This window comes from Heteronotia binoei, chromosome 3, assembly GCF_032191835.1.
Source record: "Heteronotia binoei isolate CCM8104 ecotype False Entrance Well chromosome 3, APGP_CSIRO_Hbin_v1, whole genome shotgun sequence".
NCBI classification, from domain to species: Eukaryota; Metazoa; Chordata; class Lepidosauria; order Squamata; family Gekkonidae; genus Heteronotia; species Heteronotia binoei.
In genome coordinates this window covers 89,445,615-89,473,268 of record NC_083225.1, presented here as the reverse complement: position 1 = coordinate 89,473,268, position 27,654 = coordinate 89,445,615, and the positions used below count along the sequence as shown (strand labels likewise).

Sequence of the window (27,654 nt, the reverse complement as noted above, 5' to 3'; positions counted from 1 at the left end):
GAACACTGTAGGCTGAAAAGGATAGGTGCAAATGTGTTTTTATTGTCAAATAAAGACAAATTTTGGCAAAAAAGGGGGATTTATTATTTTTTCTTCCAAAAGGATTCTAAGGTACCCATATCTTATGGCTAACATGTGCAGGGGGCTTCAGTCTGTACAGTTCTCCCACCAATTCACCAAACTTATGAGAACAGCAAACTCTATGGCCTAGCCTCCTGCTGTAAATATGGTGGTAGTCCAAAGGGAAGGAAAATAGTACATGCCCCTTTCCAATACATTTTCAGCTGTACTGTGTGTGGTTCAATGCCCATCTAGAAGTCTGTGCTACTGTTTTAATTTGCTCTTGCAATAGATTAGATATGCAAAAACCAAGCACTGTTTGTGTACTAGCTTAGTTTCCTTTACTGTTTTGCAGTGGTAGCATCTGGTTAGGTGGTATGGTTGTAGTAAATGACCACAGTTGGGATAGAGAATGGTCCAGTGCCCACACCAGTTGATCCTGGGGACATTTTAGAGGTAGAGGTCAGCATCTCACATGGACATGGGTTGTTAACATTAGCAACCTCCACAATACCATGCAACACTATTAGCTAATCAGCTGCTAAGCGCTTGCATGCTGGTGACCTTGCTTTCCTCCTGACTTTATATGCTTACACGGCACCTGTCACTTAAAAGTATAGGACCCATTTGGTCATCAGTCATTGGCTGCACCACCCCAAGAACTACCTTTGCTGATGAACCTCATTGCATTTTCTATAATTAGACATGTTAAGACCTGCTGACAGAAATAGGAATTGGAATTGAACAACAGGGATCAGTCTTAATGCTCATCCACTCATGCCAGTATAAGACTGGGTGATTTCAATTTAATTTATTCTTTAAGGATGAGATTGTATTATACAATTCCTTAAGCTGAATCACTGCAAGTCATCTTCTTATGAACACTTCAGTACAGATTAAGAGACCATTTTCTGGAACTGTAAAATGCAGTGAGTTGAAATATAGATGTTTGTTTTCATGGTGACATTTAACCCAAACTAGCTTGGCAGTCTTTTTGTCTCAACAGTCTTTTCAATGGCTTGCTTTTTGTTCATTTAGAAAAGTGTGGATGTCCATTTTTGTTGTTGAGGTAGAGATAACTTTGGCTGTAGCTTAGTGAGAAACATATTGCCATTTGTGCAAGTCAAATTTTAACCTTCTTAGATAATAAAGTGAGAATGCATTTTCTATGAACTAGGATTTGAAATCTGCTGTAATATTTTAATTGCCTGATGAAGCTAGATAACATTTTTCTTGCTTTTCTTTTTAAGGCCCAGTATGTTATTAGTGCCATCCCCCCAGCTCTTGGTATGAAGATTCATTTTAATCCACCTTTGCCGTCACTGAGAAATCAGTTGATTAATCGGGTTCCCATGGGATCAGTCATCAAATGTATAGTGTACTATAAGGAATCATTCTGGCGGAAAAAAGGTATATAATTTGAACTGAGGTGCAAGTGAGAAAGGGTCATGTACAACAGTTTACAGGAATTCATCGATCTATTTTGGGCAGCAGTATCCACCTTTTAAAAGGAATGTAAGAGACTATCAGGTGTTTGCCTTAAAGTTTGCTAGGTGCATGTCCAAGAATGTCTTACTCCTACTGCTATTTCTCATTGATGTGGTACCCAGAGACATGTTACTAGAAGCAAACACATTTTAGAGTCTTGATACGTAGGAAGAACCAACTAGAAAGGCAGATTCTGAGGTCTGCCCATGTAGTGCTACCCTTAAATGTACATTTGTTTTCTGTTCTGCTCAGGCTTTCTTTCCTTTTGGCGTGTTCTTTACTAGATGATAAAACGTACCATGGTGAGCACAGTTTTCTGCAAGCCTAGGGAAATTCTTTGTGCTGGCAGCCTTACTACCAAAGCACAGAATCTGACACAAGAATATCTAGTTTCTTTTCTTTTTTTCTTTTCTTTTTAAAAATGTGTCTCATGACAGAGAGGAAAGATCTGAAATCAGAATTTTCTGCAGATTCAAATGTGGTGATGGTGGATGGCTGTTCTGGCATTCTTGGGCATGGGAGCTGAGTCTTTAGTGATCTTGTGCACCTCTCAGTTCTTAGCTTCTTTGCTTTGTTATGTAAGTTTCCAGGCTCAAGTCCCACAATTTCTAATGAAGAGATCCCAGGGAGAAAGACTCTCTCTCTCCCTGTGCATGCATGTGTGCACACCATCAAGGGACAGCTGATTTATGGTGATCCTGTAGGGTTTTCAAGGCAAGAGACATCAGGGGCGGGGGGGGGGGGTGTTGCTATTGCCTGCTTCCATGTCACAACCCTGGTATTCCTTGAAGGTTTCCCATCCAGATACTGGCCAGGGCTGACCTTGCTTAGCTTCTGAGATCTGATGAGATCAGGCAAGCTGGGGCTATCCAGATCAAAGCAGAAAGACTGACCTTCTTAAAACCTTAGAGAACTGCATATGTGTGTGTGTCTGTGTGTATGTGCATTCTCACATGCTGGTTGCAGCATTTAAATATGTGTTTGTTGCAATGTTTAAATTGTTACATACATTTGATATAATAAATATTCCTTTGGTGCCCCTGCTAATAAAGTCTCCTGACAGTATTGCTAGAAGACATGAGATCAGACTTGTTTTATATGTTACAGTACCTGGACTGCTGGCATTTTGAATATTTTTCATTCTCATTCAGATTACTGTGGTACCATGATCATTGAAGATGAAGAAGCAGCAATTGGTTTGACACTAGATGATACCAAACCTGATGGAAGTTTTCCAGCCATAATAGGGTAAGACTCTAAAAAGTCATCTGTTTGTGTCTGGTAGAAAAGAAGGGTGAAATGTTCGGGGAATTTTTATGACCCCTTTCACGTTATTATGCTAAACCTGAACTTATCTGTTTCTGGCCCAATTCCAAGTTAAGCAATGGGGGTTTCATTATATCAATTTTCTTCAATTAATGAGCCATCTCTGAAGTGCTATGGTCGTTTCAGTGTGCCTTTCTCCCCCTGTCCTTTTTGCAGCTGATTCTTCCTCAATTTTTTTTGAATGTTCTAAGTTGAGGGCTATAGCATTAGACTACTATAATGTTCAACTTAGAACATTAAAAAAGTCCAAGGAAGATCATGCTGTGAAAAGGGTGTGTGGGGGGAAGTGGTATAGGAAGCACTTCAGTATACCACAGTGATTCAGAAGTGCAATGAAGAGATGAAAATGGAAGTAAGCAGTTACCCTCAAAATGGCTCAACTATGCTTTGCTAACTGGAGAGAAGCAGCTTTGTTTGAAAAGGTAAATAAAACCCATTAGCTGCCAGTTAATAAAATAGGTATCTGTGAAATGACAAAAAAATCCAGCAGCGACCAGCTACTAAACAGAATACAAAGGCTGTTTGAAAGATTTCAGATCTTCACATTTCCCTCTCAATGTGAGCTAATTTATCATGTTTTTAGAAAATGAAAGTGGAGTTTTCCCACAGTAATGTGATAGCTTAAAGGGCAAATGTGATTTGGGGCTGTATCAAAAGAAGTATAGTGTCCAGCTCATTCAAAATAATGGTATCACTGTACTTTGCTCTGGTTAGACCTCACCTGGAGTATTGTGTTCAGTTTTGGGCACCTTTTAAGAAGGATATAGACAAGCTGGAACTTGTCCAGAGGAGGGCAACAAATATGGTAAGGGGTCTGGAGACCAAGTCCTATGAGGAAAGGTTGAAGGAGCTGGGTATATTTAGCCTGGAGAGAAAACAACTGAGGGGGGACATGATCACCATCTTCAAGTACTTAAAGGACTGTTAATGGTGCAGTTGTTTTCTGTTGCCCCGAAGGTTGAACCAATGGTTGAAATTAAATAAAAAGAGTTTTCGGCTAAACATTAGGAAGAACTTCCTGGCAGTTAGAGCAGGTCCTCAGTGGAACAGGCTTCCTCAGGAGGTGGTGGACTCTCCTTCCTTGGAGGTTTTTCAACAGAGGCTAGATGGCTATTTGACAGCAATGTTGATTCTGTGAACTTAGATTATGAGAAGGAAGGCAGGGGGAGGTACTTATCCTGCATTGTTCAGGGGGTTATACTAGATGATCCTGGAAGTCCCTTCCAACTCTGTGATTCTATGATTCTATGGTGTGTGCCAGATTCTATCCATAGTAAGCTTTGCATAAAGATTTGCCTAATAAGATTTGCATAAAGTCTTCTCTTCATCGTAGCTCATAAAGTTAGTGATGTGTCACAAGCCAGGAGTGGAATGACTTTCTTGATTCCTCTATCCCACTGCAGCCCTAAAATTCTGCTTGAGGTGGTAGTGGTGGGGAGTCAGAGTACCCTCACAAGCAGACAGAGAAGGAAATTGGAGGAAGGGAATCAGTGAAAACCAACACTCCCTCCTCTACTTGCAGAAAAGAGAGGTTGGCTACAGCTTTGTGGCTTTGTGTGTTCCTAGCTGGTTTAGAACGTTATCCCTGAGGAAGGATCTAGGTATTTGTGCAGAAGCTGTGAATTTATCTAGGTTCAGTTTAGTAAATTTAACTGTACATCTATTTGGTTTTACCTGTGTATCTTTTCTGTTGGATTGGTGCAGCCTCTTCCAGTACTCATAATAATTTCAAGGTGTTTTCACATGGTATGCAGGACTATTGAAATGGGAAACATGTATCATGCTCATTTTCCAAACTTCTGTTGAAATGAAGGAGCCCCTTACACTGTTATTGGTTTCCTAGATTAGGAAATGCAAGCCTTCTCTCTTTCCCTCTTACCCTAGGAGCATGGAAGGAAGAAAACATATCTCAGTCACGCTTTCTGTTTTGTTATTTTTCTGAATCATGAAAAGCTGCTTTCAGACATTATAAAGGTTCAGAAAGAGACTTTAGGAATTAATCATATAAAATTGGCATTGACATATTCCATTTTAATGTTAATGAACATGTTAATAGAAGTAATTGTCTAAAATTTCATATTTGTCTTCATTAATTCGCTTGTTGTGTTTTTAAATTTTAGTTTCATCCTTGCACGGAAATGTAGAAGATTAGCACACCTTAGTAAAGAAGAAAGGTAAGAACAATGAATCACTATCTTTCAACTGACAAAGATTTTGGTCCTTCTTTCCATGTTCATATACTAATAAAGTAAGCAATTTATTAACACTTTGGACTAGGGTGTTTTGTGTTTCGCTTTTTGTATATATATCTATGAATGTTGTTCATGTAAAGTAGAAAGTGTAGAATCATTTTTAATTAACTACATATTCCAGCAGATGTTGCTTTTATATCCATATTGTAGAGATGGGAAATGCAAAGGCACTTCTAAGACCGTTTTCGCACACAGCTTACCTTGCAGTCACAATCCTGTTCCCTCCGCAGCGTCTGTCGGATTTCCCACCACCTGCGTCGGAGTTACTGGGTTTTAGCGGTTTACGTTTGCTACGCAAAAGCTGCAGCACTTCCTGTAACTTCGGCGCAGATGGTGGGAAACCCGACCAGACGCTGCGAAGGGAACAGGATTGTGACTGCGAGGTGAGCTGTGTGCAAAAACGGTCATAGAGTCACAATTTGTAGTAGAAACATCCTTTGAGCTTTTACTAGATAAGATAAAATTAACATTATTAGTCCTCAGGTGGCATGTCAATTACAGTAGCATTATTATAGCATCACATTGATGCTATGAGATTGTTATGATAAACTTCACATTATTTCTATCAGGTAGTGTCACTACAGAAAGAACTCGGACTACAAAAATAACCTGGAAATAGCACAACTGTTGGCTTTTATATTTCATTTCAAAAAAAGTATTTGTTTAAATGTGCTAATTTCTTGTTATGTGTGACATGTAGTATTTCAGAGTGCCATAAAATCTAATGAATTGCCATAAGCTTCAAGCAGCTGGCATCAGTGTACTACTGAACATTGCAGGCCATAAATGGCTCCTGATGCTGTGCAATGAATGGGTGCTCACATTATTTATAGGGGGATTTCATAAAAGGACATTACTGATAGGTGAAACATATATCTGACTCTGAAAATACCTCTTGACTTTGAAATATTAACATTCAGCACTAGGACAATCAATACTTTCCATTTGGGAGGTCAAAAGTATTTAGTTGGAACATTAACTTTTGTGAGAAGTTTAACAGCAGTTAACTTGAAATCATATGTCACATGTAATCTGAATTAGGGCTGATTCACACGTTATAAGGTCCTTGTGGCTACCACACTAAATTTCTCTGACACAGCAAGAATTAGTTCCTTGAGGCCATTTCAGGTTGGGAAAACAGTCCTTTGAGAAAGCATATGCACCTTCTCACCACTTGCTGTGATCCCTGTCTGACTTGGGCCTGTGCATGCCTGATAACTGACTCCCAAGGAGGCATATGTCTGATAGAAAGATCTTATGGAAGCCGTAAGAGCTTTAAGTTGTGAATTGGCCCTCAGTTTCTATCCTGGATTTTGTACTAAAGAAAGGGATAATCGGGCTTGTAGCTACAGTGGGGGGCCCAAGGTCATGGCCTCACCACTTTAACTCCAGCACAAGAGTCTCGGTTCCATCACTTACTACCCCAACTTTCAATTTGTCATGTTCCTCATCACCACTATGCTAAGGAATTATGTCATCAAGGTGTCAGTTCTTTTGCTGAGTGCACAGCCCCCAATCCCCCCAAAAAGATGACCCCAAAAGTATAAAATTTGCCCAGAATGATGTTCCTGGATGGAAATTTACACATATTTAGAATAAGGGAGGGGCTGTGGCTCAGTGGTAGAGCATCTGCTTCCCTCCCTCCTTGCCTTCAGTCATGGCTGGTGGGGTGGTGAGTGATCAACATGGCAGAGATTGCATTCCAGTACCAAGAGCCTGGTCAGTGGCCACCCTAAACAAAAGATCCTGGCTGTGTGCCCCACTAAATTTGAAATCTTGGCTATAGCCCTGGGGAGAATAGACATATCTGATTGAAACAGTGAACCAGATGCATGCCCTTGTCAGCTTAAAGTTGGTTTAAAGTGATGTCAGAATGAACCTAAATCTTAAAAATGTAAATATTTACATCCAGCTTGTGGATCATACTATTATTTGTTTTCTAAAAGTAAGTAAAGATCAATGTTATATTTTGGGCTTGTTTACTTCTCTTCTACAGAAAAACTCAGATTTGTGAGCTCTATGCAAAGGTGTTGGGATCACCGGAGGCCTTACATGTGAGAACTTAATGATCAGCATATTATACCATCTTGTTCACACCATACACAGAACATTAGTTTAATGATCTCTTTATGAATTTTCAAGTTGGATTTTCAAAATATCAAAACGAAAATACTGCAAACAAAATTCACTGCTCATTAAATGGTTGATATCAGGGGTCATTTTGTAGAAAAAGAGATGCTGGAGCTCATTAGCACAACTCATTTGCATAACTCATTTGTAAATGCCATACACCCCTGACCTCACTGGAAGGTGTGTTAATTATATCAACTCAGCATCCACCATTAAATGCTTCTTGAATTATAATTGTTATAATAAAACCTTACTCCCATCATACTTTTTAAATTATTTTCTTCTATGTGGTCAGATTGGCATGATGATTTCCATCTGTCTGCTTTATATGTTTCGGTTATTTCCCCATTTTGTTGTGGGGGAAAATATTAGAAAGTTTGTCAAAACTTAGAGTTCAGCAAAGTTCTCACAGGGGGTTTCAACAATGGTGCCCAGAAGTATTTTTTTTTGGGGGGGGGGGTAATGTAAGAAAGAAAGAGCACAATACAATTTAGAGATTCCGGAGCTCCGTTCCTGTGAGCTCCTGCCCAAAATGAGGCCTGGTTGATATGCACTTTTGGTTTTGCATAAAAGCCAAGAATTTAAAGGAACTTCCAGAATATAGAAGAAAGAAATTAAAATATCGGCATGGATCCACAAGTAGTTTCTGTACACATAAGAGATCTTTGTCCACATAGCGCAACTTCACTTTGTTTCTTCTACTTCAGCCCAAAATGCCCCCCATGCTGCTCAGATAAGATTGCCAGTCCCCAGGTGGGTAATTAAATACATAGAACCAAAAGCTGTGTATGATATGCTTCAAATACCTATATTGCAACATTTATTCACATACAACCCTTTATCAGCATGCTTGTGTCTTTTTAAATTTTTCAATGTCTCTCAAAGTCCATTTCATTCAAAGAAATCAAAATAGTCCAATCCTGGATGCTAAATTCGATGAAAGGTACCAACTCCTGCTGTTCAGTAAAGCTTCTAGTCACAGGAAGTACCCCGTATTCAAAATCCTTCAGGCAGCAGTCCACTGTCCACCCGGTGCAGCAACACAATTCCAGCTATTCCCATGTTTCATTTATACTTCAACAGGCTGCATTATTGTACTAGGAACCCATGCTCAGGCAACTACTTTCATTAACTCAAGCTTGTGACTCACAATCTGCATGCAACGGTTCTCACTGGAATCATGTTGCTGCACCGTTGCGTGCAGATTGTGAATTTGAACTAGGGGATTTGGACTAGGGGGTCCAATTATATGAACTCCCAAAGAAGGTGCCCCTATCCTTAATTATTTCCAGTGGAGGGAAGCTGTGTGGTCCCTTTAATTGTGATAGCCAGAACTCCCTGTGGAGTGTAATTATGCATGCTTATCACAACCTTGCTGCAGGCTCCACCCCAGTGTCTCCTGGTTCCATCCTCAGAGTCCCCAGATATTTCTTGAATTGGACCTGGGAACCCTATCCTCAGACTAACCCCAGGAACAGAATGAGAAAGAGGCTGTAGTGAGAGAGATGTACTTGTTGGAAACTGGATAGTTGTTTCCTTCATTTATGAAGGAAATATAGTCTCCATTGGTGAAGGAAATACATTTTGCATATCATCATAGGAACTCTCGTCTTCAGGTTTGTTCTTCACACTTTGTTTAATTTGCCTTCTAGCCAGTACATTATGAAGAGAAGAACTGGTGTGAAGAGCAGTATTCTGGAGGGTGTTACACAGCCTATTTTCCACCTGGAATAATGACTCAGTATGGAAGGTATGATAACAGTAAACAGGGATGTCTCATTCATGGACTTGGCAAAAAAAAAAGTAGCAAAATTATACAACAATATAGTTAGAAAGTGGTCAGTCTTTGATTTGTGAATCATGACAATTAGTGTTTGCTGTTTTCCACCTATGAATTAATTAAAGCTATACATTCTGTTGCTGATTGACAGCCATATATCTAATTAATTGTGATTCTTATTTTAATTGTTACCAGTACTGGCACAGATGTTATATATGGATTTTTAATGAAAATAACTTTTATCAAAAGACTTTATTATTTGAAAAAAATATACTTAAGTGTTGCATGGTAATTACTTACATTATTACAGCAACAAACAGCCTTCTGCATCTGGCAAATGCAGGGGTTTTTTTTCTAAAAAAAAATATCTAAATTTATAATATGTGAGTAATAAATAAGTCCACCGAGTCATCAAACCAATTAAATTGTTAGTGCTAATCTTAAGAACATAAAAACATAAGATAAGCCATGTTGGATCAGGCCAATGGCCCATCCAGTCCAACACTGTGCCATACAGTGGCCAAAAAAACGCAGGTGCCACCAGGAGGCCCATCAGTGGGGCCAGGACACCAGAAGCTCTCACCCTGTTGCCCCTCCCAAACACCAGGAATACAGAGCATAACTTGCTACAGACAGAGAGTTCCAACAATACACTGTGGCTAATAGCTACTAATGGACCTCTGCTCCATATGTTTATCCAATCCCCTCTTGAAGCTGGCTATGCTTGTAGTTGCCACCACCTCCTGTGGCAGTGAATTCCACATGTTAATCACCCTTTGGGTAAAGAAGTACTTCCTTTTATCCGTTTTAACCCGACTGCTCAGCAATTTCAGAGTGCCCATGAGTTGTCGTATTGTGAGAAAGGAGAAAAGTACTTCTTTCTCTACCTTCTCTATCCCATGCATAATCTTGTAAACCTCGATCATGTCACCCCATAGTCAACATTTCTCCAAGCTAAAGAGCCCCAGGCGTTTTAACCTTTCTTCATAGGGAAAGTGTTCCAACCCTTTAATCATTCTAGTTGCCCTTTTCTACACTTTTTCAATGCTATAACATCTTTTTTGAGGTGCAGTTACCAGAATTGTACACAATACTCCAAATGAGGCTGCACTATCGACTTATACAGGGGCATTATGATACTGGCTGATTTGTTTTCAATTCCCTTCCTAATAATTCGCAGCATAGCATTGGCCTTTTTTATTGCAGTCGCACACTGTCTTGACATTTTCAGTGAGTTATCTACCATGACCCGAAGACCTCTCTCTTGGTCAGTCTCCTCCAATTCACACCACATCAACTTGTATTTATAGTGAGGATTTTTGGCCCTAATGTGCATTACCTTGCACTTTGCCACCTTGAACCTCATTTGCCATGTTGACGCCCACTTGTTCAGCTTCAACAGATCCCTTTGGAGTGCCTCACAATCTTTTCTAGTTCTCACCACTCTGAACAATTTAATGTCATCCACAAACTTAGCCACTTCACTGCTTACTCCCAACTCCAAATCATTAATGAATAAGTTAAAGAGCATGGGACCCAGTACTGAGCCTTGCGGCACCCCACTCCTTACCACCATCCACTGAGAAAATAGCCCATTTATACTCACTCTCTGTTTCCTATTAATTAGTCAGTTTTTGATCCACAAGAGGATTTGTCCTTTTACCCCATGACTCTTGAGTTTACTTAGGAGCCTTTGATGAGGAACTTTATCAAAAGCTTTCTGGAAGTCAAGATAAACAACATCTATGGGTCCCCTTTGTCCACATGTTTGTTCACCCCATCAAAGAACTCTTAACAGGTTAGTGAGAGAAGATCTTCCCTTACAGAACCTATGCTGAGTCTTCCTCAACAGTTTTTGTTCATCAATGTGGCTACTAATTCTCTCTTTAATAATGGTCTCCTCTCCACTAACTTTCCTGGTTGAAGTCAGACTGATTGGCCTGTAATTTCCTGGATCTCCTTTGGAACCCTTTTTAAAGATGGGGGTGGCATTAGCTACCTTCCAGTCCTCAGGAAAGGGGGCAGATTTCAATGAAAGATTACATATTTTTGCCAGGAGTCTTTCAGAACTCTTGGATGTATGCCATCCAGGCCTGGTGACTTATCGGTTTTTAAATTGTCTATCAGTCGTAGGACCTCCTCGCTCATCACCTCAATCTGTCTCAAGTCTTTCAACACCTCTCCCAAAATCAGCAGTTCTGGAGTGGGCAAACACTTCTCATCTTCCATAGTGAAGACGGAGGCAAAAAAATGCATTCAGCTTCTCAGCCATTTCCCTATTCTCCTTCAGTAATCCTTTTGCCTCTTGATTATCCAAGGGCCCCACTGCTTCCTTGACTGGTTTTCTGCTTCTAATGTATTTGAAGAAATTTTTATTATTGGTCTTTATGTTTTTTGCAATATGCTACTCATAGTCCCTTTTCGCCTGCCTGATCACAGACTTGCATTTGATTTGCCACAGCCTTTGTTCCCTTTTATTAACCTTACTTGAACTAGCTTTCCACCACTTACCTAGCTTTCCACCATCTTTCTTACCTTTTACAACTTCCATTACTTTATTTTTTAACTATGTAGGTCTTTTTCTGTACCTATTTGTGCCTTTCCTGACTTGCAATATACATTTTATCTGAGTTTCTTGGATTGTCGTTTTAGATGGCCTCCAAGCTTCCCCAAGGGTTTTGACCCTATTTACCTTTCCTTTCCATTTCCTCCTCACATGCCGCCTCCATCTCAGAGAAGTTACTAATTTATGTTGTTATGTTGTTTGCTTTTGGGGTTTTTTTTGTATTTCTTTTGTGTATTTGGATTTTGGAAAAAATAAAAAAGACTATTAAAAAAACAAAAAAAAAGTTAAAAGTGGTTATGTTGGTCTTTTTGGGCAACTCTCTATTTAGACAAATGGTGAACTCAATAACATTATGGTCACTGCTCCCAAGTGGTACAATCACTTTTACATCTCTCACCAGATCTTGGGTATTACTTAGAACCAAGGTCAGGATTGCCTCTCCCCTGGTGGGTTTCGTGACCATCTGCTCTATAGCAGTCATTAAGAGTGTCTAGAAACTCACTCTCTTTCTACAGACCTGAACACATATTGACTCAATCAATGTGTGGATAGTTAAAATCACCTATTATGACATAGTTTTTACGTCTAGCCACTACCTTTAATTCTTTCATCATTTTATAATCAGACTCTATCTTTTGATCTGGTGGGCGATGACAAACTCCCAAAGTTAAGCTTCCTTTTGGGCCCACTATTTTGACCCAAAGCATTTCTAGAAGCTAATTCTCTGACCTTCTCAGTCTTACTGGACTGTATACCCTCTCTGACATACAGAGCCACCCCGCCTCCAACTCTTCCCTCCCTATCCTTCCGATATAATTTATATCCAGGAATCACCATATCTGACTGATTTTCCTAATTCCACCAAGTTTCTGAAATACAATGTCTATATTTTCCCCTAACACTAAGCATCCAACTCCCCAATTTACCTCGGACACTTCTAGCATTGTATATAAACATCTATAATTTCCCAGGCAAATTAGGCCCGCAACCTTCCTCCTGCTGCCTTGAGACTTTGCCAGTCCAGTCCATACTGTTTCTCACTGTCTCAGTGACAACTCTATTCCATTGCCTGGTAGAAAAGTAACAACTAACCCTTCATCTCTTTGAGATGAGTCATCCTGAACCAGAGACATTTCATCTCCTGTCAGCTTTCCTCCACGATTCAGTTTAAAAACTGCTCTGCCACCTTTTTGATTTTAAGCGCCAGCAGACTGGTTCCCTTTTGGAGCAAGTGGAGATCGTCTCTTTTGTACAGCTCCCACTTGTTCCAAAAAGCATCCCGGTGCCTAACAAACTTGAACCCTTCCTCCCTACACCATTGTCTCATCCACGCACCGAGACTCCTAATTTGTTCCTGTCTCTCCTGCTCTGCGTGTGGAACGGGTAGCAGTTCTGAGACGGCTACCTTGGAGGTCCTGGCCTTGACTCTCCTGCCCAGCAGCCTAAATTTTTCCTCCATGACCTCACGACTGCATTTCCCCACATTGTTAGTGCAGACATGTGCCACGACCACTGGGTCCTCCCTAGCACTATCAGCCCATCTACAGCATGCGTAATGTTGTCTCCCTTTGCACCAGGCAGGCAAGTCACCATATGGTCAGTACATGGTTTTGCCACCCAGCTATCCACTTGCCTAAGGATCAAATCACCAACTACCAAGAGTCCCACTCCCTTCCTGCCCAGGGATGGTTCCTTGACATGAAAGGATACCCACTGAAGAAGAGGTCCCTTCTGAAGGCACATTTCCCATATCCTCAGCACAGTGCCTGTTCCCTCTCAACCCTCATGCTCCCTAGCAGCAGCGGGACTACCATTTTCAGAGTGGGACACATCTAATATGTCCCCGAGAGTCATCTTTGAGTGCCTATCCAACTGTCTCTGCTTCTCCAGGTTAGCCACCTTGGCCTCAAGGGTGCAAACTTGTTCCCTGAGGACCAGGAGCTCCTTGCATCGAGCACACACCCAAGACTTCTGTCCAGTGGGCTGATAGTTGTACATGTGACACTCAGTGCAATACACTGGATAGCCCTCACCCCCCTGCTGGCATTCTGCTTTCATAATTGCTTTTTAAATATACAATCCACCCTTTAATACCTTTTGTGTTTATGTGGCTCTCCTTGTAGAAAGCTTACTTACCTTATTGGGACACAAGGAGACTAGGGCCCTTGCTTCCTGGTCCTTCCTGGGCTTTCTTCAGAGCCCCCAGGCTAAGAGCCACAGGCCGAGCCCTTTATCTCTCGCCCTTCGGCTCATGCCAAAGGCTTGCACCTCTGGCAAGGTGCAGCCTTATAAATGCAAAGAGGGTGGGCCAGCAGTCAGCCCCAGGCAACACAGACACTCCCAATCAGCAACAATCACCTGCTGAAATCACCTACAGCCACTCAAAACAAACAAACAGGAGTTCCCCAGCAACCACACAAACTCAGACTTGAAGACCCATGTTCAGCTGAGAGTAAGCAGTGCAGATACACCCACACAAAATGCACACATTCTAAACTTCCTAACGGCTCTGAAAATGATTGCCACTCTGATAATGAGGTCAGGCCATGACTGAGTAGTACAGCATCAGCTTTGCACATGGAAGATCCCAAATTCAATCCCTGGCATCTTCACTGAAGAGGAACAGGTAGCAGGGAATATGAAAGACCACTCACTGCCTAAGATCATGGAAAGCCATTGCCAGTCATAGTAGTTAACGCTAATTTTTATAGACCAGTGTTCTGAAAGATGCAGTGTAAGGTAACTTTCTGTTTCTGTGTCCTGCTCATAAACTGAACCAGCAGGTAATTAAGCTGATTAAAACAATATGTTAGATATGCAGGGGGAAACACCTGCAGATAGTTTTGGAGATGGCTTGCAGAGTGCATTAAAAGGGATGCACTTTCTGTAACTTTTAGAATGTAGCACATTTTCTGCGGAGGAGATGAACATTATTGGGATATTGATTATTGTTGTGCTTCTGTTTGTTTTCTTGCTCCTGTACCCCTACAAAACCTCTCAGCTTGAACATTTATAAAGAAACACATGATCACAAAACTATGCAAGCTTCCAGTGGCCCGCCTCCAAAGGAAACTGATTCAGGAATTGATCACAGCTTGGGAAATAAGGAGCCCTGGATGGTATAAAACATGTAGTAAATTGGATGGGAAATCAATAAATGCAAATATTTTGAAAACTCGGCAGAATTCAAATGCCTTGATTCAGCTCCCCTTCACATCACTTACATGCAGTGGCAGATCACCTCATGCTAGGATATCCTTTGCACAAACATTGCTTCAGAGATCAGTGACATTTATGAAAACATGTTCAGGCACTGACTAAGCCAGGATGCTTTTTAATGTGTTCATTTGATGGCAATGATATGTTGCTAATGGTGGTCTTGTCTTCAGTCACCACCAGTGAATCCTTTATCGTGTATAGATTTATACCAATAAGGTGGCATAGTATAGCTATATCCCATAATCTCAGAAGCTAAGTAGGGTCAGTACTTGGACAAGAGACCACAAAGGAAGACTCTGCAGAGAAAGGCAAAGGCAAACTACCTCTGATTCTCACTTGCCTTAAAAGCCATGTTGGCTGTGTCTTGACAGCACTTTACACACACTGCTGTGTTGCACTGAGTTGCAGTGATTAAGAGTTGCAGTCTAAGAGTCTCTAGATATTTTAGTGAAGCCAGAGACAATTTGTGATAGGGAATCAAATTAATGAAATAGGCTTGGCTCATTTGCAGTCAGGAAAATGTGTCATTTTTTTTCATATTCTCTCTCTTTTTTGAAGGATCATTCGCCAGCCTGTTGGGAGAATCTTCTTTGCTGGGACTGAGACAGCTTCAGAATGGAGCGGTTACATGGAAGGTGCAATACAGGCTGGAGAGAGAGCAGCCAGAGAGGTATAAAGGGTGCTGTTCATCAGAGACTTGCTTATTCTGAATGGTGAAGTTAAGAGAGACATTCCTGAGGAGCTAGCTTATGTTCTAGCTTCAAGTACAATGTTAGATCCTATAGTCCATCTAAGAGTTGGGTCACATCAAGATAGTGATAATTTGCCTATCAAATGTAGCATTAATCTTCCAAAACTCATCAGTTCAATTAACGTTTAAAATTGTGAAAGAGTTAGTAGATGCTGCAGGCCACAAGTGATCAGATGGTCTAAAAATGTAAACAACTAATCTAAAGCCTTTCTTAATTCTGATAGGATTGTTCAGCTTCATAGTATAATGATTGGGAGCACTCATTCTAAAGCCATTTTAGAATGTTACATACAGGTCATTAATGGCAGGATCTGTTTACCAAAAGCAACCTGGCCTCAGGCACCTCCCCCCAAAAATAGGCATGCCTTAAAACCATGGTTTGATCAAGAATGCCAGATAGCAAAAAAGAATCAATGTATAGCTAAGCTAATTGCAGTAAGGCTCAGAACCTCACAAAAGTCCCCCCCAGATTTATAAGCCTTAAAGTAACAATACAAAAACCTAATTAAACAGAAAAGAGAGGCAATAAAAATGGCTTGGCTTCAGTTCAATCAGGCTGCCAAACTTAAAGATGCATCTGTCTTTTGGGAAACAGTTTCTGGAGGTATCCAACCAGATGACCCAAAACTGTCTTGTGAGATTTCTGTCAAAATCTGGGAGAACCACTTTTCTGCACTTTATGCTGCTGAGAGTAACCAGGGGTGCTGCCCTCCCAGTAAATATAGATAATCTTCCACTTTAGCTCCCAGTATCACTTGCAGAAGTTAAGACGCTTATAGCCAAAATAAAGTTGGAGAAGACTCCTGGGACTGATTTGATCCCTCTGGAGTGGATTAAAACAGATATTGAATGGTGGGCACTCGTTCTTGCAGCACTTTTCACCTATGTTGATCAAATTGCTAAGATATCTTGTGACTGGGGCTTGACTGTCATCATCCCTATATATAAAAATGGGGCGAGATTAGATCCTTCCAACTATCACCCAATCAGCCTGCTTAGTGTGGTGGGCAAGCTGCATTCCAGCTATTTAGATTGGAACAACAACAACAACAACAACAAATGTTATTTGTATCCCGCCCTCCCCGCCGGAGCAGGCTCAGGGCGGCTAACAACATAGTTCAGGGTTGATTATACAAATGGATAAAATTACATTAGACATTATAAGCGTTTAATTAAAATCTGGTTAAGTTTTAAAATTAAATTAATTAAATTAGTAAAAGTGCTAATGCTATGTTTACTTTTTCTGATGGCGGTTTCCTTCGCAATTTCCATTTTCATCAGCGAAAGCTAGTCTGAAGAGGAAGGTCTTGCAGGCCCTGCGGAACTGTTCTAGGTCCCGCAGGGCCCGCATTTCCTCTGGAAGTTGGTTCCATAGGCTCGGGGCTATAGAGGAGAAGGCCCGGTTACGGGTGCTTTGCAACTTCACCTCTCTCGGTCCGGGGATAGTCAGCAAGTTTTTCCTGGCTGACCTCAGTGCTCTCTGGGGTTCATATGGGGAGAGACGGTCCCTAAGGTAGACAGGTCCTCGACCATATAGGGCTTTAAAGGTAATGACCAGCACTTTGTAACGAACCCGGTATGTAACTGGCAGCCAGTGCAGTTCGCGCAGCCCAGGCTGTATGTGCTCCCATTTAGGGAGTCCCAGCAACAGTCTAGCCGCTGCGTTCTGCACCAGCTGCAGCTTCCGGGTTCGGTACAGAGGCAGCCCCATGTAGAGGGCATTACAGTAATCCAGTCTCGAGGTGACCGTTGCATGAAGCACCATTGCCAGATCTTGGCGCTCTAGGAAGGGAGCCAACTGCTTTGCCCGCCTTAGATGGAAAAAGGCTGACTTGGCAGTGGCTGCAATCTGGGCCTCCATTGATAATGCAGGCTCCAGTAAAACTCCCAGGCTCTTAACCCGGTGCGCCGCTTTCAGCGGCGCCCCGTCAAAGACCGGGAGAGGTATTTCCCCTCCCCGAGCACCCCGATCCAGACAAAGGACTTCTGTCTTCGCTGGATTCAGTTTCAGCCCGCTCTTCCTCAAGCAGGTTGCCAAATCCTGCAGGGCCCGGTCTAAATTCTCTGGGACGCAGTCAGGCCGGCCGTCCATTAGCAGATAGAGTTGGGTGTCATCTGCATATTGATGGCACCCAAGTCCATGTCTCCTGGCAATCTGGGCAAGGGGGCGCATATAGATATTAAATAGCATTGGTGAGAGAACTGCCCCCTGAGGCACTCCACAGTCCAGTGTGCGCCTCTGGGACCGCTCGCCCCCAACTGCCACCCTTTGTCCCCGATCCTCGAGGAAGGAGGCAAGCCATTGTAAGGCAGACCCCCTCACCCCTACATCGGCGAGGCGGCGGGTCAGTAGCCGATGGTCAACCGTGTCGAACGCAGCCGACAGGTCCAACAACATCAGCACCGCCACACCGCCCCGATCCAGGTGCCGTTGGAGATAATCTACCAGGGCGACCAGTACTGTCTCCATCCCGTAACCCGGGCGAAAGCCGGACTGGCAAGGGTCTAGGATGGAAGCGTCATCCAGAAAGCTCTGCAACTGTGACGCCACTGCCCTCTCTATAATTTTACCTAAAAACGGTAAATTAGAGACCGGTCGGTAGTTTGCCAATTCGGCCGGATCCGCTGTACTTTTTTTCAAGAGGGGACGGACCAAAGCCTCTTTTAGAGATGATGGAAAGCGCCCCTCCGAGAGGGATCTATTTATGATGTCCCGTAAAGGACATTCAAGCTCCCTCAGGCAGGGTTTAATTAGCCAGGAGGGGCATGGGTCCAAATCGCAAGTTGTAGGGCGTGCAGAGGAGAGAATTCTGTCAACTTCCTCCAGGCTGAGCGGGTTGAAGTGATCCAGGATTAAATCGGAAGACAGGCACGGGGCCTCGGGCTCACATACTGTATCCAAGGTGATGGGCAGGTCCTGGCGGAGCGATGTGATTTTGTCTGCAAAAAATTTCGCGAAAGCCTCACAGCCTATTTCCAATTCTCTAACGTTTGGTCTCTAACGTTTGGAAGCTCTGGGACTGGATTGACAGGTAGAACATTTTATCTGAGGAACAAGCAGGATTCAGAAGTAATTCCACAGTGGATCAACTTTATTATGCACCACTTGGTAGAGAAATATTCAGCTACACTGAACGGGGCATTGTTTTCAGCTTTTGTTGATTATAGCATGGTCTTTGATAGTGTTTCTTGTAATAGACTCTGGTTAAAACTTGAAGCCTCCACAGTAGACTGTAGACTGCTTGTCCACATGCATACTCTTCATGAAGACAATTACCTGTCGGTGAGATGTAAATTCTGAGGGCATCTGTCTGACAACATCCCAGTTTGGAAAGGGGTGAAACAAGGATGTATCATTGCCCCCTTATTGTTTAATTTTTATATTAACTCAATGGAGTTGACAAGGTTGCTGAAATACCCACTGTCATGTCCCCTGATGGAGGAGAAGTTGCTGGTGACATATTCAGCAGTGACTACAGGATACTCACTACCCGCACAACTTGACCTGGTGTGGCAGCAGTAGTGGCTACCACACATTTCAGCCTGGTCCAGTGGCAATTGCACAGCCTGGCTTAGTTATAGTTGCCAACTTACCTATAATCCAAAAATAACAATATTTCTAAGAATAGTCAGAAACTCTATGGTAAAACTTGGAAGTGATGTGGTGTAACAGAGGCTGACTGATTTTATTTTTATTTTCCTCCCTCTACTCCTCCCAGTGATGGTAGGCAATACCAGTGATCAGCAGGAAGCCTCCTGCCATCATAACAGGAGGTCTGGAAATTCTGGCTACCCTAATTGGACCCCAGGCTCCACCTCCTAATATCCTGGAATTTCCCAACCCTGAGTTGGTAACTCTTGGTTTTGCAAGACTTTTCCTGGGGAGAAACTTTCAAGGGTATGGAAGAAGGAAATTTTCAGACATGGTAGCAGATAATAGGCTGGCCAGTGGATGGAAAGAAGAAGAATCAGGACAAAAAAAAAGGTTATGGGGGCTGCCAGGGGAAGGAAAGAGGAAATAGTACAGGAAGGGATACAGCAGAAATTGAGATTCCCCCCCCCCCAACCCTGCAAGTCCTTGTGGAACTCCACTCACATAATATACAGTATATTAGTTGCCAGGAAAACAAATCCTTTCTTCTCCCTAAGAGGCGGAGGACATCTTGGGTGTTTCCCACCGTCCAATCAGGGAGGCAGGAATTCTAAAAAATCTTCCTCTTCCTGTGGCTGTGAGAACCACCCCTCTCTCAGTCTATTTCCTGCCTCGATAGGGAGAGCAAGTGTTTAGGATAGGCTCCTATCCCTTTTGTTTGCAGGCTACTATACAAAAAAAAAATTCTTCCTACTTGTTCTCGTCCTTCCTATCTTTCCATCAACTTGACTATTAACCCTCTTCAACCTTATCTGCTATACTTCTCCGCACTGATTCCCCCACCCTCTTCTATTTCCCCTCTATACCTACAGGAAGCAGTGCTGTGGCGGCCTCGGGCCGAATTTTCAAGCCGCGGCACGAAGAGGCACCAGATGGCGCGCCGAGTGAAGGACGCCTTCTTAGAGGATGACTCGGCTCCTAGCACATTGCGCGGAGCCGAAAGGCCGCTTCCCGGAGCCGGCATGACCGCGGGGCTTGCCACGGCTGCCGGCAACGTGCCCTGTAGGGGCAAGAAGCAGAGGAGTGAGCGAAAGCGGCGCTGGTCGTCATCGGCAGCAGAGGAGGCTTCCTCCTCAGGGCCCCGTCGCAGCCCTGATGGCCATTTTGAAAGGCGCTAAAAGGCGCAAAAGGAGGACGACCAGCAGTCTTGCAGTTTCCAGAGGTGGGGGCTCATCGATGCCAACCTCCAGGCGGGAGACTTCGACTCCTATGAAGTCCAGCCAGAGCAGGAAACTGCGCAGACCTGTCAGCCCCAGAGGGGCTTGTGTAACGTACCCATAATGGGGCCTTCTTTATTATCAGAATTTTTAGACTCTATAAGGCAGACCGTGGGCGCCGCAGTTAAAGCAGCTACCCATAAGAGACCAAGGCCCTCTAGCTCATGCTCCTCCTCCAGGTCACCATCACCCAAGAGATCCAGGGATCAGGGCCACCACTCTAGGGCCCCTTAGTCAGTGATTTCTTGGAGGGTGAGAGATCCCAATATGGGGGTCAATCGGAGGAGTCATATGAGGGAGAATGGGAGGAGGGCGAATTCCTATCGGATGAGGAAATAGAAGATATTACTGCGCCAAAGCCTTCCTCACGTTTTTTCAAGGCAGAAGAGTTCCAACCACTCCTGTCCAAGGTACTGTCTGCCCTGGACCTCCAGGTCTCTCCTGAGGAACAGGAAACTCCCAGTCCTCTGGCTAATCCCAAAAATAAACCCAAGGGGAACACGGAGTTCTTTCCAAGGTACCGATCTTCTGACAAGGTCTTTCCCTTCCCAGAATTCTTCGAACGCCAGTTAAAATCAGAATGGGCCAAACCAAGTGCTAACAAACCGGTCCCCAATTCTGTTAAGAAGTTGTATGAGCTTCCCTCCTTTGCTAATGACATGCTACAGGTACCCTTGTGGATGTACCAGTTGCAGCCCTACAGTCCCATGGTTTACTAGCTGAGGACGGTCAAGGTTCAGTCCATGACAACTGGGACAGAAAGATCGACCTAGCTTTGAAGAGGAGCCACGAAGCTACGGCCCTAGCCATCAAGGCATCTGCCACTAACTCTATAGTCTCTAGAGCAGCAAGAGTGTGGATAAGGCGTCTAACACAGCTATTACCAGATGCAGATAAAAGGATCTTGGAGGGCACCAACAGACTCCTGCGGGCGGCCGAATTCTCAGTGGACGCTTCCCTGGATGCTCTCACCTTCTCCTCCAGAGCAATCACTTCATTATTTCCCCCCTTCGCTCGAACCTGGGGCGGAGAGACATCACCTTCAAAATGATACACCATCTACTAGAAATTGCTGCAATAGAACAAGTCCCTCTGAAGCAGAAATATCAAGGTGTTTATTCTATTTTTTTCACAGTTCCCAAAAGAAACGGGGACTGGAGGGCAATTTTGGACTTAAAATTTCTGAACAGGAATATCAAACTATGTCACTTCAGGATGGAATCCATCAAGTCAATAACAGAGGCCCTACACCATTGGGATTACATGTCCTCTCTGGATGTAACAGAGGCTTATCTACATATTCTGATTCTACCCGCACATTGCAGATTCCTCCGTTTCTGTGTGAACGGGTCTCACTACCAATTCAGAGCCCTACCGTTCGGACTTGCAACGGCTCCACGGATGTTCACCAAGGTGAATTTGATTGCGCACCTCAGGCAGAGGGGAGTACAGGTGCACCCATATCTCGACGACCTGTTGATAAGATCATCGTCGAGGAAGAATGCAAAGCAGGACGTCCGACGCACTGTCAGCTGTCTTCAACAACACGGCTTCATAATCAATCTGACCAAGAGTCACCTACGCCCGACTCAGAGACTGGAACACCTGGGCATGATAATCGACACAAACTTGAGCTCTATCTTTCTCCCGGAAGACAAGATTTTAAAGACCATGATGTTAGTGCAACAGGTGATACAGGGGTCATCATTGACGCTTCAGACTTTGGCAAAGCTCATGGGCCTGCTGATCTCAAATCTCGAGGCACTGCAGTGGGGTTGTTATCATACCAGACAGTTACAGATGTTTCTGCGCCCATACCAACTCCAGATTATGGAGAGATGTTCCATGTCACTGACGGTGCCCATGATCATCAAGGAGAGTCTTCTGTGGTGGACCAAGACCGCCAACCTTCGTCAGGGGAGAATCTTCTTTGCGGAGGGAGAGTTACAGCTGTTTTCAGATGCCAGCCTCTCGGGTTGGGGGGCGACCCTCAACGAGATTCCCACGCAGGGTCAGTGGGCAACCAAGGAGTCGAGCCTCCCGATCAACCTCTTGGAACTTTGGGCCATTTGTTTAGCTCTGCTGCACTTTCAGGACCAAGTATCGGGACAACATATTCTAGTGCGAACGGACAATATAGCAGCGAAAGCTTACCTAAACAATCAAGGGGGATCCAGGTCCAGTTCCCTCCGCAAGGAGGCCGGGAAGCTGTTCGAATGGGCAGAGCTTCACCTGAAGTCATTAAGAGCAGAACATATCAAGGGGGCCTACAATGTCAAGGCAGATTGGCTCAGTCGGAAGAGCATTCAAGTGGGGGAGTGGTCTCTCAACAGGACTCTGTTTCTGAAGATAGTAGATCATCTTGGCCCACCACTGGTGGACCTATTTGCATCTCATCAGAATCACCAACTTCCTCGATTTTTTACAAGGTACTACCACAGTCAGGCGGAGGCCACAGACGCTCTAACATCTCCATGGCCACAAGACCTACATGCCTTTCCTCCAATTCCGGTCATCCCAAAGCCTGTTGGGGGCCAAGGTTATCCTGGTTGCACCCTGGTGGCCTCGACATCCCTGGTTCTCATCAATCCAGCAGATGTCTATGGCGGAACCACTTCACCTGCCAACCTGGCCGGACATGCTAGTGCAGGGACTGGTGTGGCACCCTCATTTAGAATGGCTGAGATTGACCGCGTAGAGGTTGAGAGGAGATCGTTGTTAGACCTTGGTTACACTAACGAGGTGGCTAATACCATCCTAGCTTCCAGAAAAGAATCCACTACGCGGATCTATAATGTATCCTGGAAAGCCTTTCACAGGTAGTGCCGGAGAAAGAGTGTGGATCCATTACATCCTACTATCCCTAGGGTTCTTCAATTTCTTCAGGACGGTCTTCAGTCTGGTCTGAAGCCAGCTACCCTCAGGCGTCAGGTCGCAGCCCTGTCTTCAGTGCTTCAACAGGTGGACGGCGTAAATTTGACATCACATCCGCATATCTGTCGGTTTCTTAGAGGGACTTCTTTGAGTTCTCCACCACAAACTCATCGTTTTCCTACTTGGAGGCTGAATCCGGTGCTCTCGGCTCTAACAAGTCCGCCGTTCGAGCCATTAATGTCTGTGCCTTTAAAGATGATGTGCATGAAGACTATATTTCTGGTGGCAATAACATCAGCCAGAAGGGTCTCCGAAATCGGAGCCTTGTCGGTTAAGAAAGAGCTATGTGTGTTCCACAAGGACAAGGTTGTTCTTTATCTGGATCCTACTTTCCAGCCGAAGGTATCGTCTAGGTTCCACCAAAGTCAAGAAATCAACTTACCATTTTTTTGCCCGGATCCTAAGCACCCTAAGGAGCACACGTGGCATACCCTGGACGTGCGCAGGGCAATCAAGATTTACCTAATTAGAACAGAACCTCTTCGCAAGTCAGATTCCATGTTTGTCAACGTAACGGCGCCCAGAATGGGTCAGAAGGTGTCCAAGTCGGCCATTAGTATGCCATTAAGCAGTGTATAACGGAGGCGTACAAGGCATTAAATCTCAGGGTACCGCCAGGGATCACGGCGCATTTGACCAGAAGTGTGGCCACCAATGCAGCTTTCAGTAAGAACGCCTCTGTTGAGGAGGTGTGCAAGGCAGCTACGTGGTCGTCTATTTCCACCTTTATTCGACACTACAAACTGAATGCATACGCGTCGGCGGATGCGGCCTTTGGTAGATGAATTCTACAACATGTTCTGCCTGAGTAGGGCAACCCCACCCTGATTAACATACTGCTCTGGGAGCACCCAAGATGTCCTCCGCCTCTTAGGGAGAACGACCCTTACCAATTCTCCTAAGAGGACAGGAGGACATCTTGCCCTCCTGTCTATCGCCCTAACTTGGGCAGTCTATTCCTGCATCTTGTCTAGCAACCTTCATCTGAAGTCTTTTCGTGCTATTGTCTGTTGCCTATTGGCCTGTTCTTTTTTCCCTTTTAGGGTTTGCCTTTTTTGCCGGTTTGCCATGCTTAATGCTGTGGTTGCTGACAGACTGTTAGTTTTTACATTAGAAGTTTTTTAGATGCGATTATCTTTGTACTGCTTCTCAGAGTCACCCGAACTGCAGCCACAGGAAGAGGAAGATTTTTTAGAATTCCTGCCTCCCTGATTGGACGGTGGGAAACAACCAAGATGTCCTACAGTCCTCTTAGGAGAAGGACCCTTCACGGTAAGTGCCAAGGGTCGTTTTCTTTTCCTTAAATAATATTCTCAGATCTATTCATGATCTTTTCCCTCTGGAAATAAACTCTTTTGCTATTTGTTCATCTGTATTTTGTATTTTTATAAATAAATTATGTAGAAGGGATAGAAGTTCAGGCATTAATTATTGAGACTGTACCAAATGTTAACCCCAGAGCACTTTAAACATCCCAGTTCATCTGTGCTAAGAATACACCAGCTTAGTTTAACTAAAATTAATTATGCTAGTTTATATCAGACAAGTATATCAGACAAATGAGCCATATTTTAAAAAACTTAATACAACACAGTGAAACGATAGTCAAATATCAAATTGTTATATAGCTCAATCTCTTTAGCACCCTGTCCTCCTAATCATCTTCAGCTGATCTAGTTAAATGCCAGTCCTTGTACATATGCATATATTTAGCAAGTTCATATCAACTTATTTAGATGAGTGCTGCAGTTTAAGTTTTCCAGTCCTAAACCACTGCATTCTACCTTGAACTTTTGTACATTTTTTCTTGATTGTGTGTTGTGTGTGTGTGTGGGGGGGACATCTCAAATGCAATAACAATTCTGTTTTTGTGGATATTAATGCACTTTTACCAATCATTTTCCTTGGAAGATTTGACCAATGTCTTAAAAATGAAACTTTAATTATTCATGTTTTTCATACATGAAAATAAGCTATGCAAGGTCATTTTGCTTCGATAATATTTGGTAAACATTTTTCTTGCCCTATAGAATAACTTTCCTTTTATTATAGCTCAGTTATCAACTGTACAGAAGATGCACTTTTCTCCAACTTGTTTGATTCTCTTTCTCATTGGCTGGATTCTTCAGGGCAATGCTCTTTATTCACAGAATCTCCAAACACTCAAGGTTGCAAAATCAGACTGTTGCCAGGATTCTTTTTATTCAGAGTTGAATCTGTCACAGGCCAGACTTGGGCTTCTGAAGGCATGTGTTATTGCCCAGAAGGGTAAATGTGGCAGGTCTTTTTTATGCTTTAACAGCACTGATTAACAAGAGGGAATCTATAAAAATATATAACATCTGAAAAATATATTTTTGTTGCTCCTCCTAGAAAAGGGAATTTCATGTTAAATTTTTTCACCATAGCTTTTTCTAATAACATTTACATTAAAATAATTTCTGGTAGATTATGCAGTTTATTTAAAACACAATATTTGCCTGAAACTGGATGTTGAGGATTAGAGTAGAGTTGCAATATTCAGATCTGTTCCCAGAAAAGCATGAATGTTTCACTGTTCAAGTTTTGTTGCGGGTGCAAGATTTATTCTCATGTCTGATTACATGTGGAAAATATTTTCTGTGTACTGAACTGGCTCAGCAAGAGATTTGTTCAATGATGCTGACTCTCTTAAACGTATATAATGCATTATTTTGTTTAAATCCAACTCAGTTCAATAAGATTTGAAATGTGCTTTCAGTGTATAATTGTTTCCTAAGCCTTTACCTTGGCGATGCCAACATTTGTGGAATGCAAAAATCACGTGTGTTCCTCCAGTTCAAGAATGAATCAGACTTAATAAGAGATGTTCTCCCTTTTCAGATACTTTTTGCTATGGGGAAAATTTCACAAGGGGAAATTGAGAAAGCAGAACCAGAATCGCTTGTAAGTTTTTATTTTGTTGGTAATAATAATAATAATAATAATGTTTCATTTATTTGAGCATCTCCTCAAAAGATGCAATACATACTTGTATACGGGCATAATAAAATTGACTGGTATCTTTTCAGTTGCTTTTCTGATAATGACCAACTTGGAATTTTCATTTTCATTTCCAATGTATACATTTTTTGCTTTATGTATTTGAACAAATGCAGAGTTGGGCTTTGTTGTCTTTGGCAGGTTCTTTCCATTTATGCCCCAAGGAGAACGATAAATGTCAGAACAGATAGTTAGCCTGACCAACAGAGGGAGCTGCAACAACAACTGTAATTAGTCAGTAAGGAACTGAACATGCAACTTCTGGTCAGAGAAATAAGGGAGCAGTTAGTTGCTAGTTTGTTCCACAGCTGTTTACAGTAAAGCATAAGCAGGAGTGCTAGGGCTTTGTTTCCTTTGAACGATCCATTAAAACATGGATCAGAAGCACAAAACAAAAACAAATGTTCACTCTCTATTTTATATGTGATAATTTCATTTGTTATAATTTTGATAAATGCAGTGTTCTCTCATTTGAAAGAAATGTTCCTCATGTTATGAGAATATGAGACAGAGCAAAAAAAGTGCCTAACAGCCAGGGCTTTCAGCCAAATAAACTCCGTTTCTGGTGCTTTGTTCTGCCGGTGGTGGTGAGCCCACCCTAATCACTAATGTTCTTCCATCTAGGATGTCCCAGCCCTGCCAATGACTAGTACCTTTTGGGAAAGGAACCTGCCCTCTGTACCAGGACTGCTGAAGCTGATAGGATTTTCTACATTTTTCACATCGGTGGCTGTAGCTGGACTCTTCACATATAAAAAGGGCCTGCTGGCGCGAATATACTAATGTGAACCTGTTTTCCTTTGTGTGCATTTGCACAAATCATTTTACTCTTGCTGAGCAGTGATTATTGCAGTTATCTCATAGATTTGCCTTGTGAACAGGACTAATACTTTTTCCTACGCTATTGAACAATTGGCAACCACCACAAAATGTATGGGGCCTGGAGCACAGTGTGTGTTCATTCCATTTAAAAAACAAAAAACAAAATCAGATTCCTTATTCATCTTACTACAGTGTCATAGTGAATATTATTGCACAGTAGGAGGCAAGTAGCTGTGTGAATCTCTCCTTTGTCTCTAGTGCTTTAAAAAAAAAGTAGTCCCCTGTGCAAGCACCAGTCATTTCCGACTCTGGGGTGACGTCACATGATGACATTGTCATGGCAGACTTTCTATGGGGTGGTTTGCCATTGCCTTCCCCAGTCATCTACACTTTCCCCCATCAAGCTGGGTACTCATTTTACCAACCTTGGAAGGAT

The 27,654-nt window shown here is 42.9% G+C and overlaps 1 protein-coding gene across 1 annotated transcript in view; it reads left to right on the top strand.

The window, feature by feature from the left end:
* The window catches only part of LOC132568392 (amine oxidase [flavin-containing] B-like), a 96,112-nt gene extending 68,708 nt beyond the window's left edge, over positions 1 to 27,404 (top strand). The window contains exons 8-15 of the mRNA XM_060234170.1: positions 1,311 to 1,470; positions 2,700 to 2,796; positions 4,995 to 5,048; positions 7,123 to 7,180; positions 8,909 to 9,006; positions 15,380 to 15,491; positions 26,238 to 26,300; positions 27,021 to 27,404. Coding sequence (XP_060090153.1) covers positions 1,311 to 1,470; positions 2,700 to 2,796; positions 4,995 to 5,048; positions 7,123 to 7,180; positions 8,909 to 9,006; positions 15,380 to 15,491; positions 26,238 to 26,300; positions 27,021 to 27,179 — 801 coding nt within the window. The 3' untranslated portion in view covers positions 27,180 to 27,404. The remainder of the gene's footprint in view (positions 1 to 1,310; positions 1,471 to 2,699; positions 2,797 to 4,994; positions 5,049 to 7,122; positions 7,181 to 8,908; positions 9,007 to 15,379; positions 15,492 to 26,237; positions 26,301 to 27,020) is intronic.
* Positions 27,405 to 27,654: the final 250 nt, after the last annotated feature.